General features: G+C 64.0%; 2 protein-coding genes across 2 annotated transcripts; one reads left to right on the top strand and one right to left on the bottom strand.

The window, feature by feature from the left end:
• Window positions 1–818: 818 nt before the first annotated feature.
• RNF166 (ring finger protein 166) lies at window positions 819–8,703 on the bottom strand (the record flags this gene model as incomplete). Its single annotated transcript, XM_084270173.1, has 6 exons — window positions 819–3,857; window positions 4,741–4,848; window positions 5,416–5,530; window positions 5,815–5,927; window positions 7,182–7,338; window positions 8,531–8,703. 6 exons carry the CDS (start codon window positions 8,701–8,703, stop codon window positions 3,792–3,794), a joined length of 732 nt encoding a protein of 243 aa, XP_084126299.1. The 3' UTR covers window positions 819–3,791.
• Window positions 8,704–8,800: 97 nt separating this feature from the next.
• CTU2 (cytosolic thiouridylase subunit 2) lies at window positions 8,801–13,902 on the top strand. Its single transcript, XM_084269922.1, has 15 exons — window positions 8,801–8,905; window positions 9,625–9,699; window positions 10,483–10,561; window positions 10,650–10,709; window positions 10,786–10,846; window positions 11,671–11,780; window positions 11,873–12,141; window positions 12,221–12,356; window positions 12,466–12,597; window positions 12,699–12,790; window positions 12,886–12,977; window positions 13,068–13,155; window positions 13,265–13,331; window positions 13,416–13,474; window positions 13,695–13,902. Exons 1-15 carry the CDS (start codon window positions 8,826–8,828, stop codon window positions 13,750–13,752), a joined length of 1,458 nt encoding a protein of 485 aa, XP_084126048.1. The 5' UTR covers window positions 8,801–8,825; the 3' UTR covers window positions 13,753–13,902.
• The last annotated feature ends 94 nt before the right edge of the window (window positions 13,903–13,996 follow it).

Here is a 13,996-nt window from a genome sequence, read left to right as displayed (position 1 = left end):
CTGGCTGAAGAGACCATCGCCCACCTCTCTGCACCCTCCTGGCAGGGCAGGGGAGGTGGGGAGAAGGTCTCCCCTCAGCCTCCTCTTCTCCAGGCTCAACACCCCCAGCTCCCTCAGCTGCTCCTCAGAGGATTTGCCCTCCAGCCCCTTCCCCAGCCTGGTTGCCCTTCTCTGGACTCGCTCCAGGACCTCACTGTCCTTCTGATGGTGAGGAGCCCAGAACTGGACCCAGCACTCGAGCTGCAGCCTCACCAGTGCCCAGTCCAGGGGCACAATCCCCTCCCCACACCTACTGGCCAGATTACTTCTGACACAAACAGGATCTGTCCCAGGCTTGTGCCCCTTTTTGAGGTGTTGCATTCCTTCCAAGGGGACAAGGCCACCTCCCCAAAAGAGGGGGATGTGGGTGCAGCCTGCACAGAGCCAGCCCACACCCCACAGGAACCCCAACAGCCCCGTGGGGGCTCAGAGCCAGGACACCACCCAGAGAACACACACCCGCCCTGCTCCCTGGCTCTGGGGATGGTGCCTGGTGCCAAGTGCCCTCACCCCAAAAAGCCAGGACCTGGCTGCTGGGGGGTGCCAGGAGGGGTGGAGGGGGATCCCCCCCCAGCAGCAACACCCATCCCTGTCACAGTGAAGCTCTCAATGTGGGGATGAAAGCTGCACTGAAAGATGCCTCGGGGACAAAGCCCTAAAGGTGAAGCTGCACAGATAAGCTGGGGTGCATGGGGGGGGGGAAGGGGGACAGCACCCACCCCCCCAGCCACATCCTGCACCCTAAAACCAGGGCAGAGACCCCACAGCGACGCTGCCCCTGGATGAAACTGCCTTTATTGAGAGAAAAAAAATGGGTTTGCTACAAATACCTCATCGATTTTATTCTTCTCCAAAAAAAACCCCAACAAAACCAAAACCAAAACCAAAACCAAAACAGAACGTCTCGTTAAAAGTTCTAATTCCGCAAAAAGCCGCGAGGAAAGAGGGCGAACGGGACCCCCGGGGGCTCGGCGGGACCCCCGGGGGTACGGCCGGACCCAGCCCGGGCAGAGCCGGCTGCGCTCCCGGGCACAGGGGGAGAGGCGGGAGCTGCCTGCGCAGCGCAGCGCCACCTGCACCCCCGGCCCTTAAAGTGCTTTTACAGGGGTTGCTGCCCCTGGTCTGGCGTTGTGGGGCACAGAGGAAAAGGGAGGAGGAAGAGGAAGAGAGGTGAATAGTGCTGTCTGTCCCAGAGGCAAGGAGCTCCCTGCGAGAGAGCTGATGGAGGATGCTCCGGGAAGAGAGGGTCCCAGCTGAGGGTGGGACTGGGAAACCCTCCTGGGTGTGTTTTGGGAGATCCTGCTGCTCTCTGTCCCACCAGGAAGGGCCCCTGTGCTGGGTAGGTGCCAACAATGGTAAAAGAAGACCCCATCCCTCCTCCAGAGCCCGGCTTGAGGGGTGCAGAGCAGCACCAGCCCTTTGCCTGCCCTCTGCCCGGAGAGAGGATGGTCCCTGCGCACCGCTGGCAGCATGGGGGAGCTCACAACCCCCTCCCCCCCCCCCAAACCACCCAGCACAGTTTAAATCAGAAGTAAAAAACCAAGAGGGTATTGCTAGAGCAGAGCCAGAGCCAGGTGTCAGATAAACCAGGCTTCTCTGAGCAGAGCTACGTGGAGGGACTTGCTCTCCACAGCAAACCCTTGCTGGAAGGTGGCACGAGGGGTCTGCAGGTAGTGGGCATCGCCTCCCACCCACAGCTCCTTCCCCAGGAGCCTTGGGATGATCCCAGCACTGGTGGGACCCCACAAGAAGGGGCAGGGTCCCAGTACAAAGCTCCTCTCCCCCAGCCCAGACCCTGGAGGTAGGACACGAGGTGGGGCTGAGGCGGGCAGCATCCTGCCCGTGCCCAGCAGAGGATCATCCATCTTCCTTCCACCCTCTCCCAGCCCAACTCCAGGCAGGGCAGAGGGGAAGGGGACACAGTGGGACATACCATGGGATGCTACAGAGCATCTCCCAGATTGAATTCTGCCCTATTCCCAGAGAAAGCCCTGGGAAAGGGAGATGCAGTCCTCTCTTCCAAGATGCTGACCATCAGGGATGAGATCTGGCACATCCAGGCATCCCTCTGGCACACAGGAGTCCCTCTGGCACATCCAACATGCCATGGCTAACCTGCCCGCTCCCTCACTGCATGACTGTAGACAGAAACCCCCTCTCTGGATCACACCCTGCCCAGGGTCACATCCAGCACCACCACAGAGCTGCTCTGCCTGCCAGGGTTAAGCCACAGTGAGCCTGACCACACACCAGGAGAGATTTGGCAGCTCTGCACCCAGAGGTTCCAGCAGCCCCTCACCCCAGAGAGGTTCCAGCAGCTCTGCACCCCAGAGAGGTTCCAGCAACTCCAGAGAGGTTCCAGCAGCTCCTCACCCAGAGAGGCTCCAGCAGCTCCTCACCCAGAGAGGCTCCAGCAGCTCCAGAGAGGTTCCAGCAGCTCCAGAGAGGTTCCAGCAGCTCCAGAGGTTCCAGCAGCTCTGCACCCCTGAGGGGTTCCAGCAGCTCCAGAGGGGTTCCAGCAGCTCCTCACCCAGAGAGGTTCCAGCAGCTCCTCACCCCAGAAAGGTTCCAGCAGCTCCTCACCCCAGAAAGGTTCCAGCAGCTCCTCACCCCAGAAAGGTTCCAGCAGCTCCTCACCCAGAGAGGTTCCAGCAGCTCCTCACCGCTGTCCAAGTACCTCTGGAGGACACAAGTGGGGCTGCTGCTCCTCAAGAAGGCAGCTCAGCACCCATTCCTCCAGCCAACAAGGTGCTGCTCTGACCCAGCCCCAAAGAAACACAACAAGGGGAGGGAACAGCCCGCATATATCCCATGAGGACACCCACATGCTTCCCACAGCCCCTGCAGAGTCCCACGTGCTGGTTTGGGGTCCACCTCTTGCCTCCCACTGGGTTTCTAATCCACAGCATGTTTGTTTGTTGGGTTTGGGTCTTTGAAAAATAGACTTTCTTAAGAATGTTCCATAAAAATAACTCTTGTCCCCAGCGACGGATATTGCAGTGTGAAGAGTTAACAGCTTCTATTCCTGCTCTATAAAACCTGGAAAAGGCTGATTAATGTAGAAAAAAACCCCACCAAGAACTTGGTATCACAAGAGCCGGTACAAAAGGAGGAAGGTGAGAGTTTCACTGGATGCCCAACGCTCCTCCAAACCTCCTGCCATCGCAGGGAATGTGAGGGACACCGTCTTGTCCCCTGTAATTCAGCCTGGCCTGTGCAGTAGCAGGCAAAGGAGGGAGGGATGGGACAGACAGATGTCTCTGGAGGTAAAAAAAAAATGATGCTCCATGCTGTTTCCTTCCTCTTCTGAAAGGATGAGGGTGGCTGGAGGTTCAGCCCAGGGTGTTTCTGTGTAGAACACATCGGAGTTGTACGTACCGATCCGACTGCGACAGAGAGCACGAAGACAGATGGTGCCAAAAAGCATCTAAAGAATAAATAGATCTGGATACAGGGATATACTCCATGTAGGGGTGTGAAATGCCCAACTGAGGAAGGATCCTGGCTCTTCAGCACCCACTCTGCTCTCCTCCCAGCAGCTGACGTCTCTGCTCACTCACCGATCCGGCGTGAAGCCCAAGAGACTCCACCTTCTTGAACAAGGTGGGATTTGCCCACTGAGGGAAAGGGAGAGAGGTGGCAGCAGGTTTCTGAGGGTGCCAGGGGTGGCTGACAGGCTCCGTGCCTCCCCAGCAGGAAGGCTGAGTGTGCAAAAGGAGATGGGGCACGAGGGGGGTTCCCAACAGCCGCCTTCAGTTCTCGGAGAGCGACAGCGCCAGGGCTGCCTGCAAGGCTGCCTCCTCGTCGATGTTGTAGTCCTGAGGAGAAGAGAGGGGATGTCAGGAGAGCTGGGGCAGCAGGGCCACACAGCCTCCATCACCAGGGCAAGGAGCTTTAACCCCTGCTCCTCAACCACCACCACCACGAGCCTCCATCTCCCCTGGTGAGCGTGTCCCCGGAGCGCGGCGCTTTTTGGGGTGTCCTTTGTGCCCACGGTCCCTCTCCTGCCTGGGTCAGCCCTGCTCTGAGACCTGGCAGGGGTGAAACGCTCCCCTGTGAGAAGCTACAGCTGAAGGGGGAAGGTTTCTACAAGACCTTGGGTTTCCCCAGAGCAAGGGTGTTTCTCTGTGAAGGGCTGGAGGTTCCTCCCCCTGAAAACCAGGAACTAAAAAGGAGGACACTAAACCCCCCCTCCCTGCAGCCAAGGCTGGGTGATCACACCCTTACCCCACACAGGAAGGGTCAGGAGCTCCCAAGAAGACAGCTGTGGACACCCCCCACCCCTATGCACAGCAGCCAGACCCCCAAAGCCCTGAGACTCAGCCCAAGCCCTCAAACAAAAGGGCTTCTGTGTTAGAATCCCCCATGGGAAGAGCTTCACAGAGCACGTGGAGCCAACAACCCATCTTCAGAGAGCAGGAATGTTTCCCTCTCCTCCTTCAGATGCAGTTTCCTCCCCCCCCCAAACTTTGCCTGGTGATGACCAGCCCAGAAACCCACACATGGGGGTCTCCTGAGTGGGGCCACACATGTTCCATGCACCTCTGAAGGAGGAATCGTCCCTGTTCCTGTCCCTGTCCCCTTCCCAGGGGCCCCACAGCCACACAGGCTGGTCCCAGCATGGGAAGGGAAGGACCAGTTTCACCTCCCAGCATGGGATTCAAGGAACTGGAGTCAGTTTGGGCTCAGGGCTGTACTCACCACGAAGGTGTCGTAGGAGAACTTGTGCCTGTGGAGAAGGTGCTGGAGGAAGTTGGCGCTTTTGTAGCTGGGGTCCCCCCAGGGCATGGCTGAGCAGACTGGGCACACCTGCAGCAGGCAGGGGGGAGAGAAAACCATGACTTGGGGGGCACAGAACAATCTGCCTCGGTCTCCCCAGGACACTGAGGCAGCCACAATGTGAGGGAGAGGTGACCAGCAGCCCCCCTTCTCTCACAGAGGGTGTTCCTGCAAAGGATGGGCTAAATAAGGGGTCTTCCCTCAGTGCATGGAGGCTCTGGTAGGTGGCCCAAGCTGCTTTTAGCCCTCAGACAAGCGACTCACACATGCACAATCCCCTCCAAGACCGTGCCAGAGCTCCAAGTTCCCCACCTGAGTCAAGTCAGCAGGGATGGGAGAGGAAATCCTGCACCACCCGGGTCATGGCTGCAGGGGGGGACGTAGGCAGCTCATTGCAGGGAGCCTCAAGCAAACAGCAACAGGTTCCCCCCCACCCCCCACACACCTTCAAAGGGGTGTAAAACCAACCAAACCAGCCGGAAACGCAGCTGTGTTCTACCCCAGCAGCAGCTCTGCGTGCTGGGGGCCTCAGATGCAGCCTCAGCTCTGGTGCATCTGGGTTTCCAGTTACCTCCAGCCCACCCCAGCATCACTCACCACTTTATTGGGGTCGTTGCGGTGGTTCTCCATGCAGTGCTTCACCAGCTCCTGCTGGTCCAGGTTCCTGGCCCCACAGTACGGGCAGACGAACGTTGAGCGATTGGGAATATTGCTAAAGAAAACAAGGATGAGCTCAGACAGCCCAGGAAAGGTTCTGGAGAAGCTTCTTCCAAACCAAACCAGCCACCCCTGCTTGGCTTTGTGCCACCCACCCACCCACGGTGGAAACCAGCCCAGGCTGAAGCACTCTGGTTTGGTGGGTCCTTCTTCCCACGCGGAGCAGCGGTGCCAGGAGGGAAAAGGTGCTGATGCTTCCAGCTGGGATTGCCCAGGGGTGGGGAAGTGAAATTGGGGGGGGGGGGGGTTGTAAGGAAGCCAGAGAGGGAGGGACAGTACCTGGGGATGGGCTGGGACGTGGGGACAACCGGCACGAACTTGGGGCAGTTGGCCATCTGCTCCTGCACCTTCGCGCAGGACGAGACGTGAGAGCGCATTTTGGCCAGGGTGACCTGGGGAGCAGGGAGAGAGTCAGAGTCACAGGGCTGGGAAAGGCCTTTCAGATCATCCAGTCCAACCATTCCTGTCCTGTGCTTCCCTAGATCCCTGAGCACCTCATCTCCCCTCTGTTAAACACACCCAGGGGGTGACTCAGCCCCTCCCTGGGCAGCCTGTGCCACAGCCCCACAACTCTGCCAGGGAAGAACTTTCCCCTCCCAGCTGAGCTGACCCTGCCCTGGGGCAGCTTCAGCCCATTGCCCCTTGTCCCAGCTCCTGTCCCCTGGCTGAAGAGACCATCGCCCACCTCTCTGCAGCCTCCTGGCAGGGCAGGGGAGGTGGGGAGAAGGTCTCCCCTCAGCCTCCTCTTCTCCAGGCTGAACACCTCCAGCTCCCTCAGCTGCTCCTCAGAGCATTTGCCCTCCGGCCCTTGGAGGGGAGAGGAGAAACACTCCTGGAGGCTGCAGGAACACCAGCCCCTCCCAGATCTCCCAGCCTCCACTCCAGCCTGGGAGAAGCTGTTTCAGCCAGTAGATCCCAAAGCACATCCCAGCCTGTGCAGGATGACCCACACCAGCATGGAAATGCTGCTCCAGCCCATCCTTTCTCCTGGGACAGGGAGTTTGGAGCCTCACACATTCCCAGGTCACACACACACAGCACCCAGGCTGTGTCACCATAGCTCTACCTCCCATTTTCCTCTGTGGAAGAGGAACTGCTGATGGGTAGAACCCCTAAACTGCTCTAACCCAGGACAGGATCATTCCTGGGCTGCAGGCAGGGAGTTACAAAGTCCCCAAATTAAACAGAAGCTGGAAGGCACAGGCACAGAGCTGCTGAATGACCTGAGTGACAGCTTCATGGCCAGCCCCAAGGCCAGAACACCCTGGGCTGGGCCAGGCCACGCTGCCAGTTCAGCTCCCCCACAGCCACAGGGATCACAGCACCTCAAGAGCTAAATCCTTACACCCGTTGGGAGCAGCAGCAGAACCGGCTTGTCCCGGCCTCTCCTGTGCTGCAGGGAAACCTCAGCCTGCTTCTGAAGGTCCCACAGCCTAAGAATAGCTCCAGGCTGCTGCCAAGGACAGCAGGGAGTGAAGAGAGATCACCTTCATCCCTCCCACCACGTGGGACACTGCACCTCACGGGCTCAGCTTGGGCCCTCTGCAAACCCAACTGCAGCAAAGCCATCCCCCTCCCCCTGGCTGCTTGAGGGAAGCTGTGCCCACACAGGATGGGGCCAGGCAGCCTTCCCCCATGAGCTTTACCTTCTTGCTGCAGCCTCTGCAGGGAGCCTTGTAGGATGCAAGCTGCTTCTCCAGGCTGGAAGCCTTCTCCACCTTCTTGGGGTCGAAGGGCATGCGGCAGAGTGGGCAGAGCGGGGATGGCACTTGGAGGCAGGGCTGCAGGCACTCCCCACAGAACCTGGGGCACAAAGAGCAGGGCTGAGTGGTGCTGCAGTGGCTCATCCCTGGAGAAAAGGGGGATGTGGGACCCCAGGCCTGGGCTACACCCACTCTAGGGGACTCCTGTGTACCCCAGGCAGCAGGGCAGCCCCAAAACCCAGGGATCGGCATTGCCACTGGGAGGAACTGGCCAGAACTGGGAGCTTGGGAGAGGGGGCAGGGATTCCAGGCAGAGGATGTGCAGAGAGGATGTGCAGAGAGGATGTGCAGAGAGGATGTGCAGGCCTCAGGTGTGAGGCAAAGCAGCTCTGTGCTTGCAGTGTGAACTGTCCCAGCGTCCCTGTCACCTCACCCAGCCCCTGTCACCCAGCACGACACTTGCTCAGCCTCTGCTGCAGGGCAGCAGGCACTAGGGTGGGGGGGGGAAGCCCAGTGCCCCTCGCTCCAGGTCCCTGGCATCACCCCTGTGAAGTGACCCCAGCCCCAAATAAGCCAGGATGGGGTGGGGGGAGATGAGCAGGACGGTGCTGGGGGGGCCAGGCAAAGCCAAGGCGGCTGTGATGGGGGGGTGGGAGGGGGCTGGGGGGTCACCGAAACACGGGGCAGGGGCAGCCTCTCCCGGGGTAGGGAGATGCAGCGCCCACGGGTGGCCCCCAGCAGCACGCCCGCCCGGGCTACCGGTGCTACCGCGGTGCCGGGCGCCCAGGCTGGGGAAGACCAGGGGGCCCAGAGGGACACGGGGGCCGAGGTCGGGGCGGTCAGTGGGTGCAACGGCCCCGGGACAGCAGCCCCACGGGGGCCCGTCGGGCTCGGGGGGCAGCGACAGGGCCGGGGGGGCAGCGACAGGCCAGGGAGGGGAGCGACTGGGCCGGGGGGCAGCAACAGGGCCTGGGGGGGGGCAGCGACAGGCCCGGGGGGGGCAGCGACAGGCCCGGGGGGGGTACAACAGGGCCGGGGGGGAACGACAGGCCCGGGGGGCAGCGACAGGGCCGGGGGGGAAGCGACAGGGCCGGGGGGGCAGCGACAGGGCCGGGGGGGCAGCGACAGGGCCGGGGAGCAGCGACAGGCCCGGGGGGGGAGCGACAGGGCCGGGGGGGCAGCGACAGGCCCGGGGGTGAAGGACAGGGCCGGGGGGGGGGCAGCGACAGGGCCGGGGGGGCAGCGACAGGCCCGGGGGGTCCCCGCCGCCCCCGGCCCGGGCCCCGGCTCACGTGTGTCCGCAGCCCGCGATGCCGACGGCGCGGTGGAAGACCTCCAGGCAGATGGGGCAGCTGAACTGCGCCTCCAGCGCCTCGGCGGCGGGGCCGGCGGCGGGCGGCGGCCGGGGAGACCCGCCCGGGGCCTGAGGCCGCTGCGCCGCCGCCACCAGCAGGCTGCGGAACATGGCGGCGGCGGCGGCGGCGGGGGGGGGGCGGCGCCTGACGCCAGCGAGCGCCGCGGCGTCACCGCCGTGCGACGGGAGCGGAGCGGGCCGGGCCGGGCCGGAGCGGAGCGCAGCGGGGCGGTATGTGCGAGGCGGCCGGGAAGCGCGGGGGGTGCGCGGCGGGAGAGGCACCGGAACGGCGCCGCCGCGCCCCGGCACACAGGTGGGAGCTCGGCACGGGATGGGCTGCGGTACCGCCCCCCTGCATCCTCCGGCATCGCCCCCCGGACTCGCCCGGTGCCACCCCGGGCATCCCCGGGGCCGCCACCGGTACATCCCCCGGTACTGCCCCCGTACCGCCCCGGTACATCCCCCGGTACTGCCCTCGGTACCTGCCCCGTGCCACCCCAGCATTCCCACCGGGGCCTCCGGTACCGCCACCTGTACATGCCCCGGCACTGCCCCCGTACCGCCCCCGTACCGCCCCGGTCCATCCTCCGGTACTGCCCCCGGTACCCGCCCGGTACCACCCCAGCATCCCCACCGGGGCCTCTGGTACCGCCACCGGTACATCCCCCGGTACTGTCCCCATACCGCCCCGGTACTGCCCCGCTACATCCTCCGTTACTACCCCCGGTATACCCTCCGGTACCGTCCCCAGTCCTTCCCCCAGTACCCCTCCCGATACCGCACCCGGCACCCCCTAGGTGCTCCCTCCGTGCTGCCCCCGGTACTGCCCCCGGTATCCCTCCGGTACCCCCGGTGCTGTCCCCCGGTGCCGCCTCTAATACCCTCCCGGTGTTACCTCCATTTCTCCCCCTGCCCTGTTACCATCCTGGGGTCCCGTGTCGCCGCCGCCCCTGCCCGTTGCCACCCCCAGGGTGGGCTGGGAGCCGGTGTCCCCGGTGCTGTCCGGTGTCTGACCTCACCGTGTCCCCGCAGCCACCCGCAGCCCTGCGTGAAGTGCCAGCAGAGCTCTGCCGCCCTCGTCATCCGCCTCGGGGACGCCTTCTGCCGGTGAGGGAGGGGCTGGCACCGAGGGGACAGCGGGGCTGGGGGGCATTGGGGCTGGGGGACATTGGGACCTGGGGACAGCGGGGCTGGAAGACATCAGGGCTTGGGGCATCAGGGCTTGGGGACATTGGGAGTGGGGGACATTGAGACCTGGGGGCATCAGGGTTTAGGGACATCAGGGCCTGGAGACATCAGGGCTTGGGAACATTGGGACTGGGGGACATCAGGGCTTGGGGACATCAGGGCTTGGGGACATTGGGACTGGGGGACATCAGGACTTGGGGACATCGGGGCCTGGGGACATCAGGACTTGGGAACATTGGGACTGGGGGACATCAGGGCTTGGGGACATTAGGGTTTAGGGACATCAGGGTTTGGGAACACCAGGGCTTGGGGACATTGGGACCTGGGGACATGAGGGCTTGGGGACATCAAGGGTTGGGGACATTGGGACCTGGGGACATCAGGATTTGGGGACATCAGGACTTGGGAACATTGGGACTGGGGGACATCAGGGCTTGAGGACATCAAGGGTTGGGGACATTGGGACCTGGGTACATCAGGCAGGGTTCGGGGACACCAGAGCTCAGGGACATTGAGACCTGGGGACACCAGGGTTTGGGGACATCAGGGCTCAGGAATGTCGCAGCTTGGGGACATCACCGGCTCTCAGGGACGCTGGGGCTTGGAGACAGGGGGCTGTGGGCTGTGGGGCGGGGGGCCCTGGGGCTGTGGGCCGTGTCCCAGGCCGTGGCTCAGGGCCGTGTCCCCGTGTCCCCGTGGCAGCGGCTGCTTCCGCGAGTACTTCGTGCACAAGTTCCGCGCCATGCTGGGCAAGAACCGCCTCATCTTCCCGGGAGAGAAGGTACCGGGGGGCACCGGGGGGGGGACAAGGCCCTGGGGGGGCCTGGGCAGCGGCACCAGGTTGGGGATTGTCCTTCGTGTCCCCACAGGTGCTGCTGGCGCTGTCGGGGGGGCCGGTGTCCAGCGCCATGCTGAGGCAGGTCCAGGAGGTGAGAGGGGGGGATTAGGGGGGGGTTTAGGGGGGAGCACAGCTCAGCCACCCCCCTCACCCTGCATCTCTGCCAGGGGCTCAGCCGGGAGACGGCCAAGAGGCTCCGCTTCATCCCCGGGCTCATCTATGTTGATGGTAAGTAAGGGTTGGCACCCTGGCTGCCCCCTGCCCATCCCCTGCCCCCTGCCCATCCCCTGCCCAATCCCTGTCCCCTGCCCATCCCCTGCCCATCCCCTGCCCAATCCCTGTCCCCTGCCCATCCTCTGCCCACTCCCTGCCCACTCTCTGACCCCTGCCACCTCCAAGTCATCCCCTGCCCATCCCCTGCTCATCCCCTGCCCATCCTCTGCTCCCTGCCCATCCCCTGCCCAATCCCTGTCCCCTGCCCATCCCCTGCCCATCCTCTGCCCCCTGCCCGTCCCCTGCCCTACCCCTGCCCAGTCCCTTACCCCTGCCCATCCCCTGCCCAGTCCCTGTCCCCTGCCCATCCTCTGCCCACTCCCTGCCCACTCTCTGACCCCTGCCACCTCCAAGTCATCCCCTGCCCATCCCCTGCTCGTCCCCTGCCCATCCTCTGCTCCCTGCCCATCCTCTGCTCCCTGCCCATCCCCTGCCCAATCCCTGTCCCCTGCCCATCCCCTGCCCCCTGCCCGTCCCCTGCCCTACCCCTGCCCAGTCCCTTACCCCTGCCCATCCCCTGCCCAGTCCCTGTCCCCTGCCCATCCTCTGCCCACTCCCTGCCCACTCTCTGACCCCTGCCACCTCCAAGTCATCCCCTGCCCATCCCCTGCTCGTCCCCTGCCCATTCCCTGCCCCACTGCCCATTCCCAGTGTAGGGTCCATCCATGCCATGCCAGGGGTTGCCACCAAGGCCACAGCACCCCAGGGTGTCCCCTTCACCCGGAGGAGGTGGGAGGTGGGTGCCCACCCCTCACCACAGCCCCGGCGCTGCCTTGCAGAGGGAGCAGTGCGCGGGCAGAGCGCGGCACAGCGGGAGCAGAGCCTGGCCCACATGGAGACCCTGCTGCAGGCCACCGGCTTCCCCTACCACCTGGCCCACCTGGAGCAGGTACAGGGGCAACGTGGAGAACATGTTTGGGCTGGGGGGGACACACCTGGCTGCTTCCAGCCCCCCCACCATGGTACCTGTGTGCCCTACAGGCGCTGGAGCTGCCTGCATCCATCCTGCGGCCGGGGGGGTCTGGCAAGCCTGGACCCTCTTACAAGGAGGCTGTGGAGGACTTCATCCAGCAACAGCGGCAGGATGGGGCTGGGGACACCTCACTGCCCAGCCTCAGCACCCAGGCTGAGCCAGTGGGGTCCCCAGCCACCCCCAGCCTGCCCCCAACTGCCCTGACCCAGGAGCTGCTGCGGCTCTTCGAGGCGGTGGAGACGCCGACAGCAAGGGAGGAGCTGCTGCAGATGCTACGGTGAGGGGGCCAATCCTGCCCGGTGCTGGCACTAGCCACGGCGTGGTAGCCCAGAGCCAGCATCACCTTGCCCCCCCAGGACCCACCTCATCCTGCAGACAGCTCGGACCAAGGGCTACCCCAAGGTGATGACGGGCGAGAGCTGCACCCGCGTGGCCATCAAGCTCCTCACCAACCTGGCGCTGGGACGCGGCGCCTTCCTCGCCCTGGACACGGTGAGCAGGGGATGGCTGGGTCTGGGTGGGGGGGTGGGTGTGGGGGGGGTGAGGTGGGTGTCTCAGTGGCTTCACAGCCCCTCCCCTTGGCCTCTCCCCACGCTCCCAGGGCTTCCTGGATGACCGCCACGGCGACGTGGTGCTGGTGCGTCCCATGCGGGAGTACACGGCCAAGGAGATCGCCTTCTACAACCACTTCTTCAGCGTCCCCACCCTCACCACACCACCCCTGCCCACCAAGGTAGGGGCATCCCCTGGCTCCTCCCCCATGGCAGGAATGGGACCCCCCCTCCCCCTCCTTCCTCCCCAATCCCACCCTTCCCTCTCTGGTCGCTCCCCCAGCGCCGGGAGAAGCCCAGCATCCACCGCCTGACAGAGCGCTTCCTCCTGGGGCTGCAGGAGGATTTCCCCTCCACCATCAGCACCGTCTACAGGTATGGAGTCCCCTGCATGGGGGCACACTGGGGGGGGTGGTTTGGGATGAGTGGGGTGCATCCATTTACCACCCCCCACCCATATTTGGCTGCAGGACGGGTGAGAAGCTGAGCCCAGCTCCAGCCAAGGCGAGCAGCGAGTCCCAGCGCTGCCTGCTCTGCCTCTGCGCCCTCGACATCGATGGGGGTGAGTGGGGAGGGGAGCAGTTTTGGGGGGGGCTGTGAGGAGTTTTGAGGGGTGGTTGTGCACCCCCAGTTGCAACCCCTGATCTTGCAGAGGAGGAGCTGGCACTAGAGCCCACGCTGATCAGAGAGGAACCGGAGCTGGTGGAGAATGGGTGCTGCCAGGATGCCTCAAGGGTGGGGTGAGTATGGGGGTGGTGGGGTGGGTGTGGGGGTGGTGGGGTGGCCCTGCCAGCACCGAGGATGTCACACCAGTCACACCAGCACCACAGACTGTCCTTGTCCCCACAGGGTCCTGAGCAGAGCAGCCTTCATCCCACTGCTGTGCTACGGCTGCCGCCTCACCTTCAAGGAGCTGGTATGGCTTTTGGGGTGCAGTAGCTCTCCTTGGGGATGGGGGGTCCCCATCCCCACACCTCCCCTCCCCTCCCCTCTCTTGCAGGGTCCCCTCGCCACGCTGCCGCGCTACATCCGCGCCGAGGCCCAGCGCAGGATCCAGGGGTAGGGGGGGATGTGGGGGTCTTATCCCCAGGGGAATTGGGGGGGATATGGGGGTCCCCTCCCAGGGGGAATGGGGGGGATATGGGGGTTTTATCCCTGGGGGAATGGGGAGGATGTGGGGGGTCTCATCCCTGGGGGAATGAGAGGGGTGGGGGACCCCTCCCTGCCGGCTTGGCCCCGGGTGCCACGTCCATCTGTCCCCACTGTCCATCCCTTGCAGAGCAGAGATGGAGCAGCAGAGCCAGGACGGCCCCCAGGAGGATGAGGAGCAGAGCTGAAGGGGCTGGGGCCAGTGGGAGCCATGACCCCCATCCCTCAGGGGCAGCGGTGGGGCCAGCCTCTCACCCCCTGCCAGAGGGGAGAGGGTCCAGAGCCCCCCCCATAGAACCCAGCACCCAGGGAGCTGCTTTTCCTCCCACTTTGGTTACAGCTGGGGGCAGATGGAGCCCCCAGCCCACATTTGGTGGGGGCTGGGGGTGCTGGAGGTCCCAAATCCTCCCATGCCCCTCCTCCAAGGTGTGC

Source organism: Gallinula chloropus (genome assembly GCF_964237585.1).
Source record: "Gallinula chloropus genome assembly, chromosome: 13".
NCBI lineage: Eukaryota > Metazoa > Chordata > Aves > Gruiformes > Rallidae > Gallinula > Gallinula chloropus.
The sequence above is the reverse complement of the archived record's forward strand: the minus strand, read 5'-3'. Positions and strand labels throughout refer to the sequence as shown.